Consider the following 24,923-nt stretch of genomic DNA (forward strand, 5'->3'; position numbering starts at 1 on the left):
AAAATGTAAAACAAAGTATACACCCGAGCACTGCCAAGTATAAAGCATAAATAATGTACACAGTGCTATATATATACAGGTATGATACAACGGGGTTGATTTACTAAAGGCAAATAGACGAAGCACTTTGCAATTGCAGGTACTCCAGATCTTAGAAAAAAAAGGGGAAGATCTGCTAACTTTAATCATCCAATCACGTGCAAGCAAAAATGCTAGATTTTTTAAATTAATTGCATGTGATTGGGTATTCTTTGCAAAGTGAAGCCTTACCACATTTATTTACCTCTGGAGCAACTGTGCTTTCAAAAGGTAGTCTATTTGCCTTTAGTAAATCAACCCCAATGTATAGAGTTCTTTAGAGCGGAGTGTGTAAAGTGCTGCACAATGTTAAAAAGTATGTTGCATATGAGGTATAGCACAGTGTATGAAGCAAAGCAGTAAGAACAGGGGCTTAGTGTTAAGCACTTCTGCTTGCTGCGCTGGGGTCCTTACTTTAAATCCTGGTCAGGACACTATTTGCATTGAGTTTGCATGGACTCTATGTGCTTGTGTAGATTTGTTTTAGGGACTCTGGTTCCCTCCCACACTCCAAAGACGTGCTGGTAGGTTAATTGGCTGTTATTCAAACAAGCCCTAGTATATGTGTGTTTGTATGTGAGATAGGAACCTTAGACTGTAAGCTCCTTGAGGGCAAGGACTGATGTCAAGGTGCTTTTGTAGCACTGCATAACCTGTCACTGTTACATAAATGCCAGCAATAGATATACAGCTGACCAATGTGGAGTATAAAGCCTACAGCATCCTGTTCTCAGCTGAGCACTGTGGTGTATACTACATACAGCACAGCATATAAAGTGGACCAGTCTGACAAATGAATATACAGTTGTGTTCAAAATAATAGCAGTCAGACATCACAAACCTGATCAATCACTGTTTTTGGTAGAAATGATATTTCTACATGGCAAATAATTTACTAGCAGGTGGAGTAGAGTAATAGAAATCCAACAGACCCAACAATCATGACATGCATGCTGCTGATTCTGTGTAATTGAATCACTAATTGAAAGGGGCATGTTCAAAATAATAGCAGTGTGGAGTTCTATTAGTGAGGTCATTCATTCTTTGAAAAACAGGTGGCAATTATTGCCCTTATTGTTGGGCAATAATGGCCCAACAATAAGGGCAATAAGTTGGTTGACTCCATGCAACACAGATGTACAGCAGTTCTCAGAAACAGTGCGACTACAACTAAATATTCATTAAGTGATTCAAAGGAAAGCAAAATCTTCAAACATTTTTCAGTTTATATAGTGAATGTTTGAGTTTGTAAAGAAGAATACAAACACTGCTATTTTTTTGAACAGTCTAATATTCACTTTTCTTCAATTTTTTAGAGGACACCACAAATTTGATATATTTTTCTTCATGTTTTGATTTGGAACAGAATGTGTAGTGTTCCCAATGCATTTGTGTGTATGGAAATAAAAGCTATTAGAAGGATTTTGAGCTTTATTCACTTTTTTCAACACACTGCTATTATTTTGAACACAACTGTACAGTATAATGTAAAACAAACAAAAGAAAAAAAAAAAAAGCTAAAAGTGGGTAAAGCTGGTATCTTGGCTGAAGAGATCTCTTTGCAATGAGCAGAACGCAGCAGGTGGGTTTATCAGGTGTGGATGGGCAGACCCTTTCATGCCCACCTTAATATCAAACTGAAGGTATCTCTTGTCCATCTCCTTGGACACCACACTCTCTATGACCTCCACGGGAACCAGCTGGAAACAGTCATAGGCTGGGCAGAAGATGTTATGAGCTTCTCCTTCCTGAATTTTAAGGTTTAAAAACCTAAAAGAAAAAAAAAAAAGAAGTAAACATGTTAAACGGCTGGAGTTGCACTTTGAAGGATCACAGTTGAATAATATGCAAAACTATAACCTACTAAAAACGGTTCTAACAGCTGATGGTAGCATCTACAGCAGCCCATAGGTGATGCAATTTTCTTTCCTTGCACCTTGGGAAATTGCTTGATTCTCCCATCAACATAGTCACAGTGTTGATGGGGGGGGGGATTGTGCTCTGCCGGTGGGGAGCTTTCATGGCCAGAAAAACACAATGATTACTGCTAACGGCTCTAGAGGCTGTCAGTAATCGCATGTAAAAATTCTGACAGGCTGCTTGTACTTACTTAGATTGATGGATTGGCTTGGGTACAACCAGCTCGCCCACAGATGGATCAAATCTCGGCCAGTCCCTGCTGAACTGGCCAATATTTGATCAATCTATGGCTGGCTAAAGACTGGGAAACTTCGTAGACCTTTCAGTACTAAAACTAGGAAATTAACATTGGGGTTTCTGGGACCACGGTTGTTAAAGCAGACCTTCATTCATGTATCCATCCCATCCCCTGTCACTCTTCCGTGCCACCATGCTGCAAAGTCCGGTGCATGCATAGATGCACTACTGATTCCTGCCAGGTATTTGGGACCTGGCATGGACTGGTGGCACAGCATGTGTGCAAACATCGCCAGTTGCTGGTTAACCACTTGCTGACCCACTGCAGTACATTGACTGTGGCAGGTCCGCTCCTACAGGCACAAAATGTCCCCTGTAGGTCACAGCTTCCTTCCGGATCTGCTCGTGCATGCGCACGCAGACCCGGGAGGACTGTGCCGTCATTCACTGCAGCACAAGCCAATCGGTGGGTGCCGGCCAATGGTTTATGGCTGGAACCAGCAACTTGTCTCAAGGAATGACAGGGAGCGCTTTGTGTTGGTAAACACCACAGATCTCTCTTCAGACAGCAGAGATGTGATGTTTATTTTCTCCCTGAAAAGCGGGGAGTTAAAAAAACTGGCACATCATTGCTTAGTAAACCACCACACAGTACAAACACTAAACAATATTCGGCACACATTTAGCCCCTTGATATCACCCTAGATGGTAGCCCCTCCCCAGCCATTAGTACAGTGATCGTGTATACACACACACACACACACATATATATATATATATATATATATATATATATATATTTTTTTTTTAACCTAAGGCATGTAGCAGAATACATTTTGGCCTAAATTTATGAAGAAAGTTCATTTTTTTTTTATTTTGGGTATTTTTTCATTTATATTGCAAAAAAATAAAAAACCCAGTGGTGATCAAATACCACCAAAAGAAAGCTCTATTTGTGTGAAAAAAAAAACAATATAAATTTAATCTGCATACAGCATTGCATGACTGTGCAATTACCAGTTAAGTTAGCACACAGTGCCGATAAGCAAAAAATGGCCTGGTAATGAAGTGGGGAAAAATCTTCCGGAGCTCAAGTGGCTAAAGGGCACTAGTTGCCTGTGGCCACAGCATACTGCCAACTAGGACAGCTGCGACGTAGCAATCCCAGGAAGAAGCAGGGCCCAGCCTAGGCCGAAAAGCAGGCAGAGCAGCACAAAACACCCAAAGGTATAACTCATTATTCTTTTTTTCACATTTTTTTTGTAAGATAGATAGGGAGGATCAAAAAGAAAAAAATGTCGCTGGAAGGTGTTAGATTCCACTTTAAGGTATAAATAATCCAATATTTGTTTTGTTTTAATTCTTTTTTTGGACAGAGTAGGAAACGATTAGAGCGCCTATCAGGTTCTTATTGAACATAGGAATGAAACCCCTGCACTACCCTCTGATGAAGTCACGTGGGCGTGATGTAACGTGTAAGGGGCTTGGCCCTGGGCAGACATGAATAGTGAGTTCAGCTGACATCAAGTGAAGCCTGCATCTGATGATTTTTTGGCATTTTATTAATTTACTACATGTGAGTGTACTACTGCTTCTTAATACATTTTTATATTTGGACATACTGCACCACGAGAGTGTCCTTTGTTCCCTATTAAGGATAGGAATGTGTGACCTCCATCACCCTTAAAGGGACCGATCCCTGGCTCTGGTTTGACAATCTGTTGAAAGCTCAAAGGTGTTTGATTACTATCACATGGCTGTGGATTGAAAAAATGAAGAATTCTTTAGTCTATTTGATATCATAAAGCGCATTTCCATGTGCACTGAGGTGAGCGTTCTGTGATCACTGAGGTGGCACTATATGTTATGTGCACTGTTTCACTTGATGGTGTTTGGGATATCAGCACAAGAAGAAAACACATGAATTAAGGAAGAATCTTTATTACAAATTGATTGCTTTTACATACAGTGGGGATCGAAAGTTTGGGCACCCCAGCTAAAAATTTGTATTAATGTGCATAAAGAAGCCAAGGAAAGATGGAAAAATCTCCAAAAGGCATCAAATTACAGATTAGACATTCTTATAATATGTCAACAAAAGTTAGATTTTATTTCCATCATTTACACTTTCAAAATAACAGAAAACAAAAAAATGGCGTTTGCAAAAGTTTGGGCACCCTGCAGAGTTAATATCTTGTACTGCCCCCTTTGGCAAGTATCACAGCTTGTAAACACTTTTTGTAGCCAGCCAAGAGTCTTTCAATTCTTGTTTGAGGTATCTTTGCCCATTCTTCCTTACAAAAGTCTTCCAGTTCTTTGAGATTTCTGGGCTGTCTGTCACGCACTGCTCTTTTAAGGTCTATCCATAGATTTTCAATTATGTTGAGGTCAGGAGATTGTGAAGGCCATGGCAAAACCTTCAGTTTACGCCTCTTGATGTAATCCCCCGTGGATTTCGAGGTGTGTTTAGGATCATTATCCATTTGTAGAAGCCATCCTCTCTTTAACTTCAGCTTTTTCACAGATGGCATCAAGTTACCATCCAAAATTTGATGAAATTTTATTGAATCTATTTTTCCTTCTACTCGTGAGATGTTCCCTGTGCCACTGGCTGCAACACAACCCCAAAGCATGATTGATCCAACCCCATGCTTAACAGTTGGACAGAGGTTCTTTTCATTAAATTCTGTGCCCCTTCTTCTCCAAACGTACCTTTGCTCATTCCGGCCAAAAAGGTCAATTTTAACCTCATCGGTCCACAGAACTTGTTTCCAAAATGCATCAGGCTTGTCTATATGTTCATTTGCAAAGTTCAAACGATGATTTTTGTGGTGAGGACGTAGAAGAGGTTTTCTTCTGATGACTCTTCCATGAAGACCATATTTGTACAAGTATCTCTTTATAGTGGAATAGTGTACCACAACTCCAGTGTCTGCCAGATCTTTCTGGAGGGATCGTGCAGTCAAACGTGGGTTTTGAATTGTTTTTCTCACAATCTTGCGAGCTGTTCTGTCTGATATTTTTCTTGGTCTTCCAGATCTTGCTTTAACTTCCACTGTTCCTGATGACTGCCATTTCTTAATTACATTCCGAACAGAGGATATTGACATCTGAAAACGCTTTGCTATCTTCTTATAGCCTTCTCCAGCTTTGTGAGCGTCAACTATTTTCAGTTTCAGTTTTCTAGACAACTGCTTAGAAGAACCCATGGTGCTGATTGTTGGGGCAAGGTCAGATGAGTCTGGGCATTTAAAACCTTTGAGACTGACATAACCTGGTCTTCCCAGGCGATGATTGAGAACAATCCATGACACTGGCAGGTCTCAGCTTTGCAAAGGGGCAGTGCATGCTATAAATTCTGCAGGGTGCCCAAACTTTTGCAGACGCCATTTTTTTGTTTTCTGTTATTTTGAAAGTGTAAATGATGGAAATAAAATCTAACTTTTGTTGACATATTATAAGAATGTCTAATCTGTAATTTGATGCCTTTTGGAGATTTTTCCATTTTTCCTTGGCTTCTTTATGCACATTAATACAAATTTTTAGCTGGGGTGCCCAAACTTTCGATCCCCACTGTATATGGACTCATCATGGACGTTTTATTCAGCTATGTCACTCTTATTTTTTGTAGCTATTATTTAGCAGAGCTACATCACTTATTTATTTTTAATTTATCAGGTTTTTATTGCCGTCTATATAGTTCTTGTCAGAATGGGAAAAAATTATGGGAAATTCAAAATGTTATAGTTATCACCAGAACAAGAGGAGAAGGTTATTCCTCCAATCAGGGATCTTGTTTCGGTGAGAACTGTAAGTTGAGAATTCCCTTTTGAAGAGATTACCTCTCACTTCTGGTTGTGTCTACAGGACAGGACAAGAAGAAAAATCTGTATTCTTTATTAAAACTCATGTCAGCTTACTTAGCTGTATTTAGTTAAAATCATGTCACGTTTAGGAGATATTTACTGTACCTACAGGTAATCCTTATTATAGGCTTACCTGTAGCTACAAGTGAAAAAAGCGACTTTACTACCACTTTAATACTGCATTTAAAACTGCCACACAAGCCATTTTGTAATTTGATGTTATTAAAAATTACCTTTCTATTTCAATCTGCAGCTGTTGTAAAAACATGATGTAATATGGCAACCTGGGGGTTCTCTACACCACGGTGGTGTGCAGAAAGCCCCCAGAAATGTCATTTCCTGCTTTTGTGATTGGCTGAATGATTTTATCAGAAATCTGTACTAAGACATAAGTTCACTTTTAGTCTTCCCCTGCAAAATCAATTTCATTTTTTTTTATAATCCCAAATGCTTGCCTAGTAATGGAATGACAACACTGCAACATTATAACACTGAGATCTGCTTGAGGAATTAGAGGGCAGACCCTCCCATTCAGGAGTCAGTCTGGAAAGGACACAGTAAAACAAACAACTATCCTCAGAAAAAAATAGGAATCTGCAACAAAAGTTTGATAAATCTTTGCAATGCAGATAGATCCACATAGAAGGGATTTTTTTCCAACAAAAGTGGAATTGCACTTTAAACTTAAAGGTATTCAGTGCCACAGTTATTCATGTTAAAGTGGAATTTCATTGCATCTGCGCACCACAAACAAAATTTTTTATTTATTTCATTGTTAATATTCAAACCAAACTCCCTCATCCATCCATGTCTCCATGCTTTATTTTGCTGAGAAATCATTTTGAAAAACAACCCCTCTAGCATTTCTGGCAGTGGTCACCTTGAGTAAGGGCAGATGACTCATGTAGCATTTACTTCCTGGAATCCATCTGCCCTTAGCTCATTGGCTGAGCAAAGATCCCCCCCCCCCCCCAAAGACTCCTTGGATGCATGACATAATTTGCCTAGGCATGAAAACAAGGAAGCAACTGTAGAAATGTAAAAAAAATGTTTAAAACAAGTAAATATTATATACTTTCCTATCCATCCATAGCAGCATAAGGATTAAAAATACTCCATGATGATTGAGAGAGTGAAGTTCCACTTTAACTTAAGCAAAGTTGATTATTATAACAACTGATCAGCAGTTCCATTACTGGCCAGACCATTGTACACAGACAAGTAGAGGAAATGCCGGCTGGGTGCTGTCCTAAAAACATCACAGCACCCTGCTGCAGTACTCCTCTGAAAAGCCCCCAGCCCTGGTGCAACTAGTGGGGAGTCTTTTTGGAGAAGCCATATAAATTTAAAACCACCTTCATGGGTAGATGTCAGTCTGGAGGAGTGGGTGCTCCTATGCAGAGCAGCCTAGATATCGCTCACACGATTTCTGAGCCTCAATAATTGGAAGAACTGAAATTCAATGAATGAAAGGGGAGGGCCATAGACAGCAAATCTAGGGAAGAAAGAGCTAGATGATGTTGGATATCCTCTGGCTAGGAAAAAAAGCAGGTTCTACCTGATTTGCTGCGGCTTTTAATGCACACTGTGAGAAGCTCACAGTGTGCAGTGAAATCAGAATGAGCGCTTTCAGTACATGAACGGAGCCTTTACAAATGTGCGAAGCTGAAGACAGGGATGGAGTTCAGTTTAAACCACTGATCTCAAACAAATATGAAGGTAAGGACTTTTTCCTTCACCTTTTCTAGTATGCATACTTGATCTGGAATTAGTGACCCTGGCAAGGGGCAGGGGGGTTGGCACAACAGCAAGGCAATTACCACTTTTAGAAGGGGGTCAGCAATGGTAGCCCCATACTTCGTTCAAGGCCCGGTTACATTTATTTCCACCCACAACAGAAATGAGTAGCCAGCTAGCTGTGTGTTTCAGGTGCTTTAGTGGTGCTTTTTACTGGGATCTGGCCAGCACTGCCGGTAAGGCTCACAAAAAAAAAAAAAAGCACAAAAACAGGTCATGGAGAAGTCTAGATTAATAATTTCCCAAGACCTAAATCCATTTCTTATTAAAAATCTTATCATTTTCTCTTCTGGAAGAGCCTTGCCACACTGTCCTACAATTACATTTTGTTCTGCATGACGGAGAAGAATTTCCCTGGGGTTCGGCATTGCAGCGATCCTTTCTTTTTGGCCCTGACAGACATCCGCAAGTCTTTCAAGTGTGGGAAGGAAAAATGTCATTTTCAATAAAGTTGCAATAAAAGGAAGCTGGAGGCGGCCAGACTTGCTCAAGACGGAGGATCCTGTGTTAGAACGTCGTCGGCATTTCTACTAGGTCCGTGTCTGGATAATATTACAAATAATTGTTTTATCATCTCCCACCTGCTGTGCGCACTGACAACCTGATATACCAGGGATGGTTCCTGCAGTGCAAAGACAGGGAAGCTTAAAGGGGCCACGAGAATAGGAATAGAGGAAGCTGTGGATGCAGATTTGGTACTGAACAGGCTGTGGGAATACAAGGCATGCATTGAGTGCTGACTGCACATACTGTTCAGTGATACATGGTGGGCATCGAGCAGTGCCTGCATATGATGATTGGCGATATAAGGCAGGCTGGCAAGCATCAAGTGGTGCCTACATCTACCTTTTGGGTGATACACAGCAAGCATCAAGTGGTGCCTACATCTACCTTTTGGGTGATACACAGCAAGCATCAAGTGGTGCCTACATCTACCTTTTGGGTGATACACAGCCAGCATCAAGTGGTGCCTACATCTACCTTTTGGTGATACACAGCAAGCATCAAGTGGTGCCTACATCTACCTTTTGGTGATACACAGCAAGCATCAAGTGGTGCCTACATCTACCTTTTGGTGATACAAGTCAGGAATCAAGTATTGCCTACATCTACCTTTTGGTGATACAAGTCAGGCAACAAGTGGTGCCTACATATACCTTTTGATCATACACAGCAAGCATCAAGTGGTGCCTACATCTACCTTTTGGGTGATACACAGCAAGCATCAAGTGGTGCCTACAACTACCTTTTGGGTGATACAAGTCAGGCATCAAGTGGTGCCTACATCTACCTTTTAGTGATACACAGCAAGCATCAAGTGGTGCCTACATCTACCTTTTGGTGATATAAGTCAGGCATCAAGTGGTGCCTACATCTACCTTTTGGTGATACACAGCAAGCATCAAGTGGTGCCTACATCTACCTTTTGGTGATACAAATCAGGCATCAAGTGGTGCCTGCCCATAACTTTTTTACCTTTCAAGAATATATGGCGGTATTGAGTGATGTCTACATAATTATTTAGGTGGTTGAAGACAGGCATCAAGTGATCCCTGCATTTATCTTTGGTTGTTACAAAGTCGGCCAGCATTGAGTGGTGCCTGCATGTACTTCTAAGTGATACAAAGCAGCCACTGAGTGATGCTTGCATAATGTTTTAGGTCAGTGGTCTCCAAACGGCAGCCCTTTGGTTGCTTTTATTCGGCCCTTGGGGCACTATTTCATCCACTGATAACAACAATGGGGCATAATTCCACACGATACCAACAATGACACCAATGATGGGGCACAAATCCTCCAACTGATGTGGGGAACTTTTCTACTTCCAATGGCTACAGACCAGCCCCCCTAAATTCTGAAGGACAGTAAACTGGCCCTTTGTTTAGAAAGTTTGAAGATCCCTGCTTTAGGTGATGCAAGAAAGGCACTTAGTAGTGCCTGCATATACCTTACCTGATACAAGGCAGGCATATACCTTTATGCGATACAATGCAGACCTCACATGGTGCTTGCATATACATTATGTGATACAAGGCAGGCAATGAATGGGACCTACATTTACATTTATGCAATACAAGGCAGGCCTCAAGTGGTGCCAGCATTTACCTTTAGGTGATACAAGGCAAGCCTCAAGTGGTGCCAGCATTTACCTTTAGGTGATACAAGGCAGGCAATGAGTGGTATCTACATTTACCTTTAGGTGATACAAGGCAGGCATCAAGCGGTGCCAGCATTTACCTTTAGGTGATACAAGGCAGGCAATGAGTGGTATCTACATTTATCTTTAGGTGATACAAGGCAGGCAATGAGTGGTATCTACATTTACCTTTAGGTGATACAAGGCAGGCATCAAGCGGTGCCAGCATTTACCTTTAGGTGATACAAGGCAGGCAATGAGTGGTATCTACATTTACCTTTAGGTGATACAAGGCAGGCAATGAGCGGTATCTACATTTACCTTTAGGTGATACAAGGCAGGCAATGAGTGGTATCTACATTTACCTTTAGGTGATACAAGGCAGGCAATGAGTGGTATCTACATTTACCTTTAGGTGATACAAGGCAGGCAATGAGCGGTACCTATATTTACCTTTAGGGGACACAAGGCAGGCAATGAGCGGTACCTATATTTACCTTTAGGTGATACAAGGTAGGCATCAAGCGGTGCCAGCATTTACCTTTAGGTGATACAAGGCAGGCAATGAGTGGTATCTACATTTACCTTTAGGGGACACAAGGCAGGCAATGAGTGGTATCTACATTTACCTTTAGGTGATACAAGGCAGGCAATGAGTGGTATCTACATTTACCTTTAGGGGATACAAGGCAGGCAATGAGTGGTATCTACATTTACCTTTAGGTGATACAAGGCAGGCAATGAGCGGTACCTATATTTACCTTTAGGGGACACAAGGCAGGCAATGAGTGGTATCTACATTTACCTTTAGGTGATACACGGCAGGCCTTGTGTAGTGCCTGCACTTTTGTTTGGATGGTATCAGATAGGCATCAACTGGTTCCTGCATATATCCTTAGTTGACAAAAAGCAAGCAAGCATCAAGAGATACCTGAACATACCTTTACCTGATACCATACAGGCATTGAGTGGTGCCTGCATATTTGTTTAGATGGTAGCAGACAGGCATCAAGTGGTTCCTAAATATAACTTTAGCTGATACAAAGCAAGCAGGTATCAGGTGGTGCCTCTATATCCTTTACGTGATACAAGGTCAGCAGACACGGAGTGGTGCCTGAATTAACTCTTAGGTGACCTTTCCAGCATCATGGACACCTCAAAATTCGAAGGCTTTCACCTACTAGTTTTGTATACATCAGAAGAACTTTGGTGCAAACCTTGCTATATACATAGATCCATGGAGTTTCCTTTTTTTCTGGTTGTTTAGCTTTCTTAATAAATCCATAAAATGTTTAAAAAAAAAAAAAAAAAAAAAAAGTTGTTAAGGCCAGCACAGTCACACAGTCACTTTCTACAAGACTGTCAAAGTGCTCAGCACCACGTATAGAGTGTTAATACTTACGACTCCCAGCATGTTCTGCAAAAGTCATGTCCACAGGGGATTTCCACAGGGTCTTCAAATACAGAAATACTGCACATGCAGATACCACACTGTGAAGAAAAGACAAGACGTGCTTTATTACTATACCGAACACACACATACTATTTGTCTGCGTATATCCAACACTAAAACAAGGTGATTATGCAGCAGAACGGGGTTAATGAAAGATCAAGCTCAGTGATTAGGTTAGTGTAAAGCTTGAGGGATTCAGTGTTTCAGGGGGTAGGCATTGGGGGGGTGAATGGAGGGTTTTTTATAGTGAACCTCTGTTATAAAACATGAGGATAAATTGCTCCACATTACTCACAGCTAAATAGATTAGTAAGGGTTGGGTTTAAAGCTTATTTACTGCTTGTTAAGAATATGTAAATAATATAAATAAATAAATATGTCCATAGTCTGGTCACAGAATCACTTTGAGGATTTTGTTAAAATGTACGGTAAATAGAATGGGGAAGGGTTATAATATCTGTCAGGTAATATTGATTTTTGTTGTCACAATAAAGAGATTTCCCATCATTTGCAGTCATGGTCCTTTTCACTAGGACAGTAAGTGAGGAAAAACTCTTTAAACGTGGGTAGAGACAGCAATGCATTTTTTAATGGATGTTCTAGACTACCACTGGTTGCTAGATAAAAGAGAGTGCTCTAATTGCGGCCTGTGTTCTTCTTGCAAATTTTACCTAATGTGCTGTCCTAGTGACAGCATTGCCAGTGGAATATGAAAAGGGGGAAACTCTCTCTACTGGGGGTCACAGAAAGCAGTAAAATGTGACAGGGGTACTAGCTCTTCAATACTCTAGCCATAATGGAGGGGAATGTTTTGAGCAGATGAGGGAGTTATAATCCCTTTCAGGTTTTACTGCTGTCTGTGTCCTCCTTGAAGAGATTTACATTCTCACTTAGAACTGGTGACCTCTGTTATGATGGGAAAACCCAACATTTGGGGTTTTCACCAGAACAGTAATACAGTGGAAATTTGCCAACAGAGATTCTTGTTCCTATCACAACTGTAAAAGAGGGAATTATCCTCCCTTTTGAGAGATAATTCCTCCCAATTCCTGTTGTGTCTACAGGGCAGGAAGTGTAGGGAAGTCTCCCTAATGAGACACAGAAGAAAAAAAAAAAAAAAAAAAAAAAACTTGATTGGATTTATCATTCACTTCTTTATTCAAAATAAAAGACAACTTTAGACAGGATACATTCAGGGCTGTGTGCCCGCACCCACACGGCTGTCAAATTGGGAGAAGTGGCTGTTTCTGTGCAACTGCTGCAATGGGATGGGAATGGGATTACCCACAAAGGGATGCAAGGAACACTTGTGCATTACTGTGTGTGCAAACACTACTCTTGCAAGAGTGTATGCTATAGTACATCTGTGTGAATGAGGCCTTAAAGTTTGCAAACAGGCAGGATTTTTAATGAAAAAGTGACACTCTGGGGGTGATTTACTAAAACTGGAGCAATCAGAATCTGGTGCAGCTGTGCATGGCAGCATATCAGCTTCCAACTTAAGTTGTTCATTTCAGCTTTAACAATAAAACCTGGAAGCGGATTGATTTCTATGCAGAGCTGCACCAGATTTTGCACCGTGCAGTTTTAGTAAATAATCCCTTCTATGTCCTTTCTGCTTTGACGTATTCTTACCCGCTTGTCTAGTTATAATATAGTTCTCAACGTGTAATTATATTTATTACCATCAATATTTGTTTTTACTATTATTCATAACTATCAAAACGGTTGTTTAACCGCCTGCCTACCGGGCACTTATACCCCCTTCCTGCCCAGGCCAATTTTCAGCTTTCAGCGCTGTCGCACTTTGAGTGACAATTGCGCGGTCATGCAACGCTGCACCCATATTACATTTTTATAATTTTTTTCACACAATTAGAGCTTTCTTTTAGTGGTATTTACTCGCCGCTGGGTGTTTTATTTTTTGCACTATAACCAAAAAATAAAAGAGCAAACAAATTTGTAAAAAAAAGAAAAGTTTTTCTTTGTTTCTATTATAAAATTTTGCAAACAGGTAATTTTTCTCCTTCACTGATGTGCGTTGATTAGGCAGCACTGATGGGCACTGATAGGCAGCACTGATGAGGTGGCACGGATAGACGGCACAGATGGGTACTGCTAGGTGGCACTGACGACTGACTGGCGGCACTGCTGGGCACTGACTGGCGGCACTGCTGGGCACAGGTGGGTGTCACTGCTGGGCACAGGTGGGTGTCACTGCTGGGCACAGGTGGGCGGAACTGGTGGGCACTAATTGGCCTTTTACCATACCACTTGATCAGCTGTGTCCGTAGGACACAGTGATCATGGAGATTGCCGGGGGCGCGCAGGAGAGCGGGTTCTGGGAGGAAGTCATATGACACCCTCCCAGAACTGGCCAACCGCAGTGAAGCCGTCATTCGGCTATCTGTGGTCAGCAAGTGGTTAAATAAGTTTTCTACCCAACATATAGTTTGATGATATTTCTCAATGTTTAGTTACATTATCATGGACGGAATATTTTTTTCATTGTTGTCACATCTTTTTAGCTCTGATGAAAAAAAGCAGCCCCTGAATCGCAGTGACCTATATTTTTTGAGGATATAAAAACATATATTTTGGACTCTTCACCAGCAATGTGCTGCCCTTGTTTCTTTTTACAAACTTTGTGCTGCTGTCTGTGTCCCCTCATTTGGAAGATTATGTCCTGACTTCTCTTCAAGAGATGTCAGGCATAACAGGAAATAAGGAGAAATCTCCCCATCTGGGGCAAAGCCAGGAATAAAAACTTGACAGAGGTTCTAACCCTTCTCTGCTCTTTGCAAAGTTAAAAAAAAAAAAAAAAAAAAGCAAAAAAAAAAAAGCAAAGTCTCATTTGATATATAAATTGACATTACTTTATCCTCTCCTACTCTAGGAATGGGTGAATTCATTAAGCGGCATGACTAAACAACATGTTTTTCTCTCTCACATATAAAAGGTGCAGAACGAATGGGGTGTGTATGGATGTGTGAATGTGTGGAACGAATGGGGTGTGTATGGATGTGTGAAACGAATGGGGTGTGTATGGATGTGTGAATGTGTGGAACGAATGGGGTGTGTATGGATGTGTGAAACGAATGGGGTGTGTATGGATGTGTGAATGTTTGGAACGAATGGGGTGTGTATGGATGTGTGAATGTTTGGAACGAATGGGGTGTGTATGTGTGAATGTTTAAACGAATGGGGTGTGTATGGATGTGTGAATGTGTGGAAGGAATGGGGTGTGCGTAGATATGTGCATTGTTTTGTGTTAGGACACCTGCAAGTGCGCAATGTGCCAGCTGGCATGTATATATGAAAATGCATATACCACCTTTTAAAAAATTTACTGTTAACCCAAAAACTGAAAAAAAAAAAAATTACCATCTACAACAAAAAGAAACTGCACGTCATTCCTGTCTTTGCTAAATTAGCAGAGTCATAGCACACGATACGTCAATCACTCAGCTTCTCCCAAGGCTTCCCGAAGTTCTTTGGTTGTGTGAAAATAAACCCATGTGATCCCCCGCTTATCGATCTTCCAGCTCTGAACCCCCAAAGAGCAGCTGTCTAGACAGCTCCAAGGTCACCACTGCTCAAACAGCTGCTTGATTTCCTTTGCGGTGGCTCACGCTGATTTCAGTAAGTCAAGTCCTTTAAAAGTGTTATGAAATCTACAGTAAAAAACCCGTGGAAAAGCTACAGAGGTCACCTCAATAAAAGCGGAGCTATAACAGTGTGAGTAGCAAGAGGAAAGCTTCTTTATGCGATGTCACACTGGCTGATCATTGGCAAAATCCCCAACCTGGGAATAGCGCCTTCACTAGCAATTCAGATTCTGCAACATTTAAGACCGTGACAAAGCAATACCGCAGGAGATGGTGTGGTGACGTGGTTGCAAAGGCTGAAGGTTTTTACCTTCATACATTATGTATGAAGGTAAAAAAACGTTCTGTGCGCAGTTCCTCTCTCAGCTCCCCCGAATACTTACCCACGCCTGATCCCAATCCAGCAATGAATGCACAAGAGCAGCGGCTCTTCCATGTCTCGCCCTCCTCATTGACTGAGATACAGTGGTGGGAGGCTCCTACTGCTGTCAATAACAGCCAGTGAGAGGGAAGCAGGGGCGGGGCTGAGTCGCATCAAGCTCTCTGCGTCTTACAGACACACAGAGCAGAGCTTGGGAGCGAGCATGCATGAGCGCCCCCAGGGCACTGGGGGCACTCAGCGGGGGACCCAAGAAGAGGAAGATTGGGGTTGCTCTGTGCAAAACCATTGTACAGAGCAGTTAAAGTGTTACTAAACCCCGGACCCTGCATTCACTATATCTGGTCTCCCACAGTACACACAACATGGAAGTGCAATTATTTTAGTAAACATAAACTGCTCAATACTTTTTCTCATCAGAAGTATATAGCAGTCTTGTGACTTTATCAGTGTCCAGCAGAGCACATGTTAAAGCTTGTAGGAGGAGTTTTCATGCTGCTCTAGAAGGATGCAGAACCCCTGACCTTTATCTGGACAGTGCTGATCGCATGCACCCTTCCAAGAAAAAAAGAAAACCTCTCTAGCAATACACACCAAACTGAGCACGTGCAGAGTGACTCCACATGATATGTCTTATCAGGAGATAAGAGGGGGACACTGGAAGAAGGGGAGGATCAGAGAAGTCAGGATCATACAGCCTGAGGATTGCCATGCAGAGGATTAACACCTTAGGTTCCACAGTGAGTATAACAAGCATTCTTTACTGCATATACAGACTGATTTTACTGTTGTGGGTTTAGTAACACTTTAAAGGATAAGTTCACGTTTACAAAAAAAATAAGTGCACATTTTTTGAAGGTAAAAAAAATTCTGCATTTATAATTTTTTTTGTCAGGTACCTGTAAAGCATTGCACCCACAATCAGCATATCGCAGGCGTAATGCCACAGTTCTGCAGACTGTGAGTATCTGTCTGCCCTCACCTCCAATGTAGGAAGCTCAATGAACTACCTAGAGCAATCAACAGAGCTCTGCTAGTTCATTGAGAACTACAAGCCAACAGCCACAAAAGCTGTCGAGACTTGTAGTTTTACCATCCACAGAACTCTGCGAATGAATGACGCTGCAGGGCGGAGCAGGGGCCAGTGCATTTGCAACATGTCACACCCTGAATATGGGTGTAACATGCAACAGGTTACAAAAGGTGAACTTATCCTTTAAATATAACATGTTTTTTTTGTTTTGTTTTTCAAAAAAGCTGAACTTTTATTATCCCTTTGAGTCTTGGGGCTCGTTCACATGTGCTTTGCTCCTTGAAGAATGATCTGCTTTTGAACTGCTCTTCAGAGAGCATTTGATAGGCAGTGAGAGGTGTTGTATCACCCGCTCACTGTCTGCTTTAACCCCTTGAACCCCACATCAGCATGCCAAAACTGCATTCATTGCATGTGGTAGCAGAGTGCTTGCAGAGCAGGCCCATTCATGTGAAGGGTTGGGTTTGGTAGGAGCTAGGACCCCTGAAAATGACAGGTGGTATAATGCCTGCTGCATTGTGACCGCAGCACGTTTACATCCCTGGCTCTGAAGCTAAAGGGGATAGTGCTTGGGAGGCAGAAAAAGCAAAGCTCAAACAAAGCCACCCCCTTCCAACGTCACATGTGTTCCTCAGCTCGTGACTTGCCACCAGTGACACAACTGCCAGTATGAAAACAGGTCTAAAGGACATTTTCAATGGGCTTTCGTTCACTTCTCTCTACATACTCACTTTATCAGGTACTCCTGTTCAATTGCTAATCAGCCAATCACATGGCAGCAACTCAATGCATTTAGGCATCTTGATGTAGTGAAGACAACTTGCTGACGTTCAAACTGAGCATCAGAATGGGGAAGAAAGTGGATTTTAGTGAGTGTCCAAGCCTATGGGAATGTAAGAGCAGCATGAAGCAAGTCAACTACATACCAAATGCACCTGCAAAGCATTCAGAATGCTCTTACAAGCATCTCAAACTAATGTCTGCATTTGTTCATGAAAGCCCATTGACAATGGTCCTGAGACTCTACCAGGTTCTTTTGAACGACTCTGAAATCTCCACTGTGCTCAGGATATGTTGGAACGTAGAGAGGCAGATTCCAGTTGTACATGAAGCTTCTCTGTAATGATATTCAGCCTCTCTGTTCACACAGATCACTCATAAATTCCCAAAATACAACACAAAAAAGCAAGGGGTTCAAAATAACCAGCGCAATAAACATACCAGCGTAGTGTCAATGTCTCCGGGAGACAGGCTAATTTCATCTGGTGAAGTGACGGAGGAGCGTGTGGTGCGTGGGGTGCGGGGAGAAGGCAGCGTGTCCCAGGCATTGTACCCGCTGGGTGGCGGTGTTGGCATTTGGACACCAGATCGTTGGCAACAGCTCTCTGGACTGGTCATCCAGTCTTCAAGTAACTTCTCCCGATCCCAATCTACAACGAAACAAAAACAGTGATAAAATTGCATCCTAAAATCCATGTAACAAATGGGTCATCGCTGGACATAAAGAACAAAGATGAACCAGCAATTATTATTATTTATTATTATTATTATACAGTGTTTATATAGCGCCAAAAAGTTTGCTCAGCGCTGTACATTATAGTGGGGGACAGAACATGAGACAATACAGTAACAAAACAAAACACGAGGGGGTCAAGGGCCCTGCTCTTTCGAGCTTACAATCTAGGACTTGAAACTTTGGTATATTTGGAGTACATATTGTTCATTATTGTTGTAATATATTTCTAAAAAATAATTCCTCATACAAAAAAAAAAAAAAAAAAACTTACATTTTCACTTGCCTGCGGTTTCATATTTATTTTCATTACTGTATTATATTCCTATAGAGAAAATGATCCCTCTAGTGGTCCTCTTTATTTCAAGGATTACACGTTAAATATGACATCATGACCTGAGAACTGCACAGATAAGCCATACCTGGCCCAAAGACATGTACTGAGAGAGAGGAGTGGTGAAGCACAGCCACCGTTTGTACAGGCAGCAGAGCCTGCAAATGTGACACCTCCTGTGTAAATATAGGTCTTGACAAGCTGTACACAGAAACTTGGCTTTTACAGCTGAACTGCAGGGAAAAAACATATAAATTCCTTGCAGTGGAGCTGCCCCTGCACAGCAAGTGTAAAATGCTTGCTTAGGTCTAGGGGGCTCCAAAAAGTTTGACTTGCCCGATCCTCCACTCCCACAGGCTGCCTCCAAGCTGCAACACCACTCCCAGCAGCCTCTTTTTTCCCTATGCTCTGGCAGTTGGATGCCTTTGACATCATCAAGACCAATGCAGATGCCATAGCCTTGCACTGGACATGAGGACACAGAGGGACAGTTCTTTGTTGGCGCATAAGGGAGCAGAGGAGAGCACAGGCTGCTGGGGGAGCAGAGGATCAAAAAGGTAAAACTGCATTTTGATGCCCCGTAGACCTAACTGAGTATTTAACCCTTGAAGTACCCCTGCAAGGGAGCCTTTCCCCCCCCCCCAGAGGTGGACTTTAAAATACCAACACACATTGCAAACTCATTTCCAATATAAATCAGAAGTGCAGCGCTAGAAGAAAACACAATATGAATATATATCGTTAGGTAAACCGTTCACATAGTGACTTGAAGTGACTTCAGGTGCTTTCATGTAACTGTATCCTCCTATTGGTAAGGTGCTGTGATATAAAGTGCGGAAAGAATGCGCACTCACCAGAACGCACAATTAAATGAGCGTTTATGTATATTTCTTTCTCCTGATGTCATCTGCCAGTCTGGGTAGTGTCTGGAATCCAGTATATTCCCTTCAATGATCCTGGATGCTTTTAATAGGACATCAGGGTGGTCCAGAGTTCCCCTCAGATGATAACCTAGGGACTGCTCTATAGGGGTTGTGAAGGCTCCCTCTCCGGTGGTTAGATGGGTAGCTGTGGATTAATACTCCCAGGGGAGTCAAAGCAGAGACATCTCCATAGTGTAGTAAGGTATATGGATTTATTGAGGTATACGAAGATTCTTTAGCAAATGAATGGATAAAAACAACAACAACATGGACTAACCGTCCAGTGCATAAGATGGCCGCCGGAGCTCCACGATGCTCCGGCGGCGTGACGTCACGGCGTTGCTGGCTCCTCCTACGCGTTTTGTGTGCACGCACGTTGTCTGGGGGGACTTGCCAATAACACCGAGCCGTGTGACGCCAATTTATATATCTAACCACCGGAGAGGGAGCCTTCACAACCCCTATAGAGCAGTCCCTAGGTTATCATCTGAGGGGAACTCTGGACCACCCTGATGTCCTATTAAAAGCATCCAGGATCATTGAAGGGAATATACTGGATTCCAGACACTACCCAGACTGGCAGATGACATCAGGAGAAAGAAATATACATAAACGCTCGTTTAATTGTGCGTTCTGGTGAGTGCGCATTCTTTCCGCACTTTATATCACAGCACCTTACCAATAGGAGGATACAGTTACATGAAAGCACCTGAAGTCACTTCAAGTCACTATATGAACTGTTTACCTAACGATATATATTCATATTGTGTTTTCTTCTAGCGCTGCACTTCTGATTTATATTGTTCTTTAGAGGTTTTATGGTTACCTGGTGCACAGCTGCTATATTCTTTTTGTGTGTAAGCTCGCATATATTTTCCTTATTGATTGTTCAAACTCATTTCCATTTAAGCGGCCCTGTGCTTTGCACAAGCAGGGCAACGTAACCGGTTGAGTTAAAGAGACCTTGTCACCACCAAACCATAACTTTCAACGAAAAAAAAAAAGAAACCTCCTGATGATGATTATTATTCATTGATGATATTTTAGGTACAATTTTGACCTATAAAAGTCTCTTGGGTAGTCCAGTGTTTTTCAACTTGGGTGCCTTTTGAGTTCCATAAACATGAGACCCAGCTTGCTCTGGATCCAAGATGGATGCGAGGACTATGTGGTGATGGGAGGGGAACGACTCTCACATGATGTGCAAATAAAACACGTTAACACGTGACCCTGAGGAAGTCACGTATTAATGGAACGTAAGGCGTAGGAACGTGGTGACGTATTTCCGGCGTGGACGCCATCTTGCTACACCCAAAAAGCCCATGCAAGTACACCCATAGCATGAGGTTTTTGTTTCAGCTTGTTTTATGCTTGGAATAAGGGGATCCTGCTGCTTCATTTACTAATCTGTGAAGGGGATACCACCACTGCGGACCGATACTATCCGAGAAGGGTGGACCAGGTCGTGGATGGTTATTCTTGCTTTTTAACAGGCATTTTTGACCTTTGGGTTGCTTCAAGGAGGTGAGGAGGCAATTCAGCCGTTTATGGATTATTTCCTTCTGGTTGTCATGTGAATTTAATTATATCACCTGCACCTTCAGAGTCGCTCTATAATTTGGTTTATACGCACCATTGAACTATAATTTTTTGGACAATTCTTATGTGACATTTCAACATTGTTTTCGGAATATCACCTTTTGGTGTGATATCACATATTTATATTTTATTTTATTTATAACAAAATCTTTTGGTTGCATAAATCACTTAATTTGTCACTATTAGTGTGATATATTTAATCCCACATTTAGGGATTCACAATTTTTTCACCAATTTTGGCTAATTTAAAGCTCTTGTGGTCACTATTCATTCTAAATGCATTTATTGATCCCACATTTAGGGATTCACTTTTTATGTTGATTATTATTTTCACTGCACTAGTCACTATTGTGTGATATATTTAAACCCACCTTTAGGGATTCACTATTTTTTTAACTCAATTTGGCTAATTTATAGCCTTTGTGGTCACCATTCCTACCAGTGTGATTATTGATCCCCCATTCAGGGATTTACCTTTTATGTTTATTATAGTTCTTATATATTGAAGTCCCATTAGGACTTTTTCTTTTCACTGGCGTTTCTATTTCTACACATTATTTTATTCATTTTTTTTACGATGGTAGATCAGCTCACTTTATGAACTGAAAGAGATTGATTTGTTGTAATCACTGTATTGCATCGGTAGCATTTTTTAAGTCACTTATAAGTTTTTATGAGCATTTTTGTATGTTTTAAACTGTTTTATGTGCATTCTATTCTATTTTACATATTTATTGTACATCATATATTGGTTTAATTATCTGTTTTTGGGATAAGCCAGTAAAGGAGTAGTGTAGTATTGGGGTAGCACTGCAACAATTCACTTTAGATTCTCACATGATGTGGGTCTCTGATGTATAGGGAAGACTCTGATGTGATCAGGTGATTCAGATTCTGTGGACCTCTGAGGTATAGGAGGGACACTGATGCGATTGGGAAATATCTGGTGTATAGGGGGGACTTTGATGTGTAGCAAGACAAACAATGTGATGGGGTCTCTTACAAGAAAGTAGGACTCTGATGTGATGGTGGGGGGGACCTCTGATGTGAAAGGGAAGGGTTCTGATGTGATGCGTGGGGGGGTTTTGATGTGAAGGTAATTTCATACGGATGGTTGGGTGAATGGTCCCAAGCTCAGACTCCCCATTGAAAAGGACTATGGCTTTTTTTTTTTTACCTTTTAGACTGGGGTGCCTTGAGGTACTTGCACACATTTGAATGCTGCGACTACAAAAGCTTGGGAAACAACTGTAGATATCTTACAGTCCTGAGACTGCTTCTAGGCACTGCCATCTTGAATGTGATGTCGGCAGCCCCATCAGATTCAACTGTCATTCAAGTTACACCATGGTATTCCCCTTCGCTTCTCCCATGTAAGGAAGTGTGGAGGAGCTGGGCCAGCACACACAGTAATGAAGCTATAACAGCTTAGGAATGAGGGGGTGTGCTAAGGCACCGACTAGTCAATTTTTCTAGCAAAAGCACATTGCAAGTAACTTAAAAAAAAATTACGTCAAGAAACAACTCTCTCCAAGTCATCAAATGTACTGAGAATTTCCGAACTAATGTTTGTACAAATGTTCATTTGATAATCTACCAGCCAGTGTATGCCAGCTTATTACAGAAGCAGAGAATCTGTAACTGCCATTTAATGTTGCTGAACAGAGTATCTACTAGATTGCTAGACTTGTACAGCTGGCTACATGCTATAAGGGTAAAGCGCTATGGCCTCTGTCCATTGTGGAGAACATTAGGGACTGCGCACATATGCAGCCGGGACTGCCACTTCTCTTAAAAGGGAATCGTGCCTCGATTGCTTTGGGTTTGACGTGGTGGTGGGGGAGGGAGTTAAAACTGCAGCTCAACCATGGGGTTTTACCACCCCCAACTGCTACTGTGAACGAGCCCTTAGGGCCCAATCACACTGTGTGGTGACTGCTATTTACACAAACACTGGTGTGGTGTGCTGTGCTGTACAATGCGGAAAAATGTAGACATGCTGCATTTTTCCACAACGAACCGGAGCTCACCTATTGTTGATGCCGGTCACAGTAGATAGGTATGAATGTAATGTCACTCACACTGACATCTCAAGGTTTGGAGGGAGAAAAAAAAAGAAAGTAAATGGTGTCTTGTGTTGTTACAAAGGCAACCCCCACCCTACCACCAGCACAGAATGGACACCAGCTTACATGCTAAAAAGAGGGAGTGTGTGTAAACTCAAATGAAAGCTGATTTTAGGTAACTGTCTATATATATATATTACTGTCCTTCAGACTTTGGGGGGGGGTCGAACTAAGGCCAGTGGGAGTATAAGATTCCTTAGGCTTGGTGGGAGTATAAAAAAAAGCACCTGTGGTCATTAGGAGGAGAAATAAGGCCTCCTCATTGGCATTCGTGGGAGTCCCAGTACCCCATCAGTGCTGTCAGTGGGAGAAATAGTGACCCATCATGAGTGTCGGTGGGAGAAATAGTGCCCCATCATGAGTGTCAATGGGAGGACTAGTGCCCCATCATGGGTGTCGGTGGGAGAACTAGTGCCCCATCATGGATGTCGGTGGGAGGACTATTGCCCCATCATGGGTGTTGGTGGGAGGACTAGTGCCCCATCATGGGTGTCGGTGGGAAGAATAGTGCCCCATCATGGGTGTTGGTGGGAGGACTAGTGCCCCATCATGGGTGTCGGTGGAAGGACTAGTGCCCCATCACGGATGTCGGTGGAAGGAATAGTGCCCCATCACGGATGTCGGTGGGAGGAATAGTGCCCCATCACGGATGTCGGTGGGAGGAATAGTGCCCCATCACGGATGTCGGTGGGAGGAATAGTGCCCCATCATGGGTGTCGGTGGAAGGACTAGTGCCCCATCACGGATGTCGGTGGGAGGAATAGTGCCCCATCATGGGTGTCGGTGGAAGGAATAGTGCCCTATCACGGATGTCGGTGGGAGGAATAGTGCCCCATCATGGGTGTCGGTGGGAGGAATAGTGCCCCATGTTGGTGTCAGCGGAATGAATAATGCCCCAATCGCTGGTGTTGATGGGAGGAATAGTATTCCAACAATTTTATCTGTGGAAGAAAGAATGCCCCAATTGTTGGTGCCAATGGATGAAATCTCCTAGATTGTAAGCTCTAATGAGCAGGGCCCTCTGTTTCCTCTTGTACCAAATTGTATTGTAACTGTAATGTCTACCTTCATTTTGCAAAGCACTGTGCAAACTGTTGGCGCTATATAAATCCTGTATAATAATAATAGGGCCCCATCACTGGTGTCATAGGAAAGAATGGTGTTTCTTCGTTGGTGTCAGTAGGAGGAATAATGCCTTGTATTAATGAGAGGAATAGTGCTCCAAGGGCTAGATAAAGGCAAGCAATGGGCCACAGTTTGGAGACCACTGGAGTAGAGGGAAGTGCATTGACTGTGTGTATTAATGGGTTAGAAGCTAGGAAACCACATTCTTTTTAACACCATCACATACTTCTACTCCTCTTCAGTTCACTTCCCCATGTTAAAGCGGAACTATACCCATTGATTTAATGATTTTTCAAAACCGTCACATTCAAGCCATGTCAAGACTGAAAACTGCCACAGTTGTTTGTACACTCAACAGAGCTGTCAAGCCATAAAATGATGGTGTCATGACTGACCATATGTGGAGCATCATGGCAACTGCAGATCAAACAGAGACTAAGATGGCAGCTTCCTTGGCTGTAAAGGATAGGAGGGTTTAGTTCTGCTTTCAGTGAAATATCTCAAGGCTCCCAGTTATGGGGAAGCAAGGGTAGTCTTGGTCCCAGAAGGCAGTGGTGTACCTGAGTGGCAAATCGCCAGACCAGAGTACTGTAGCCAAGAGGAAAGAGTGAAAAGCTCCAACCAGGCTGACTTGACATACATGCGGATTTGTTCCTCTTTGCTCTGGCGGGTGAACAGAGCAGCAGGGGAAATAAAGGAAGGGTAAGTATGGCAGGCGGGGGGACACCTTGCAAGGAGGTGACCACTGTGACTCCATTTTGCTTCTCAAACCTGCACTTTCCCAGAAATGTTATG

At 42.2% G+C, this 24,923-nt stretch overlaps 1 protein-coding gene across 1 annotated transcript in view; it reads right to left on the reverse strand.

Annotated features, from left to right (window-relative positions):
• ANKIB1 (ankyrin repeat and IBR domain containing 1) overlaps window positions 1-24,923 on the reverse strand; it is a 219,450-nt gene that overhangs the window by 65,929 nt on the left and 128,598 nt on the right. The window contains exons 6-8 of the mRNA XM_089692132.1: window positions 17,730-17,938; window positions 11,438-11,526; window positions 1,704-1,848 (exon numbers count right to left, since the gene is read on the reverse strand). Of these exons, the coding sequence (XP_089548258.1) occupies window positions 1,704-1,848; window positions 11,438-11,526; window positions 17,730-17,938 (443 nt within the window). The remainder of the gene's footprint in view (window positions 1-1,703; window positions 1,849-11,437; window positions 11,527-17,729; window positions 17,939-24,923) is intronic.

The sequence above is a fragment of the Staurois parvus genome, unplaced genomic scaffold (genome assembly GCF_062004578.1).
Source record: "Staurois parvus isolate SC_StPar_1 unplaced genomic scaffold, SC_StPar_1.0 ptg000576l, whole genome shotgun sequence".
Lineage (NCBI taxonomy): Eukaryota > Metazoa > Chordata > Amphibia > Anura > Ranidae > Staurois > Staurois parvus.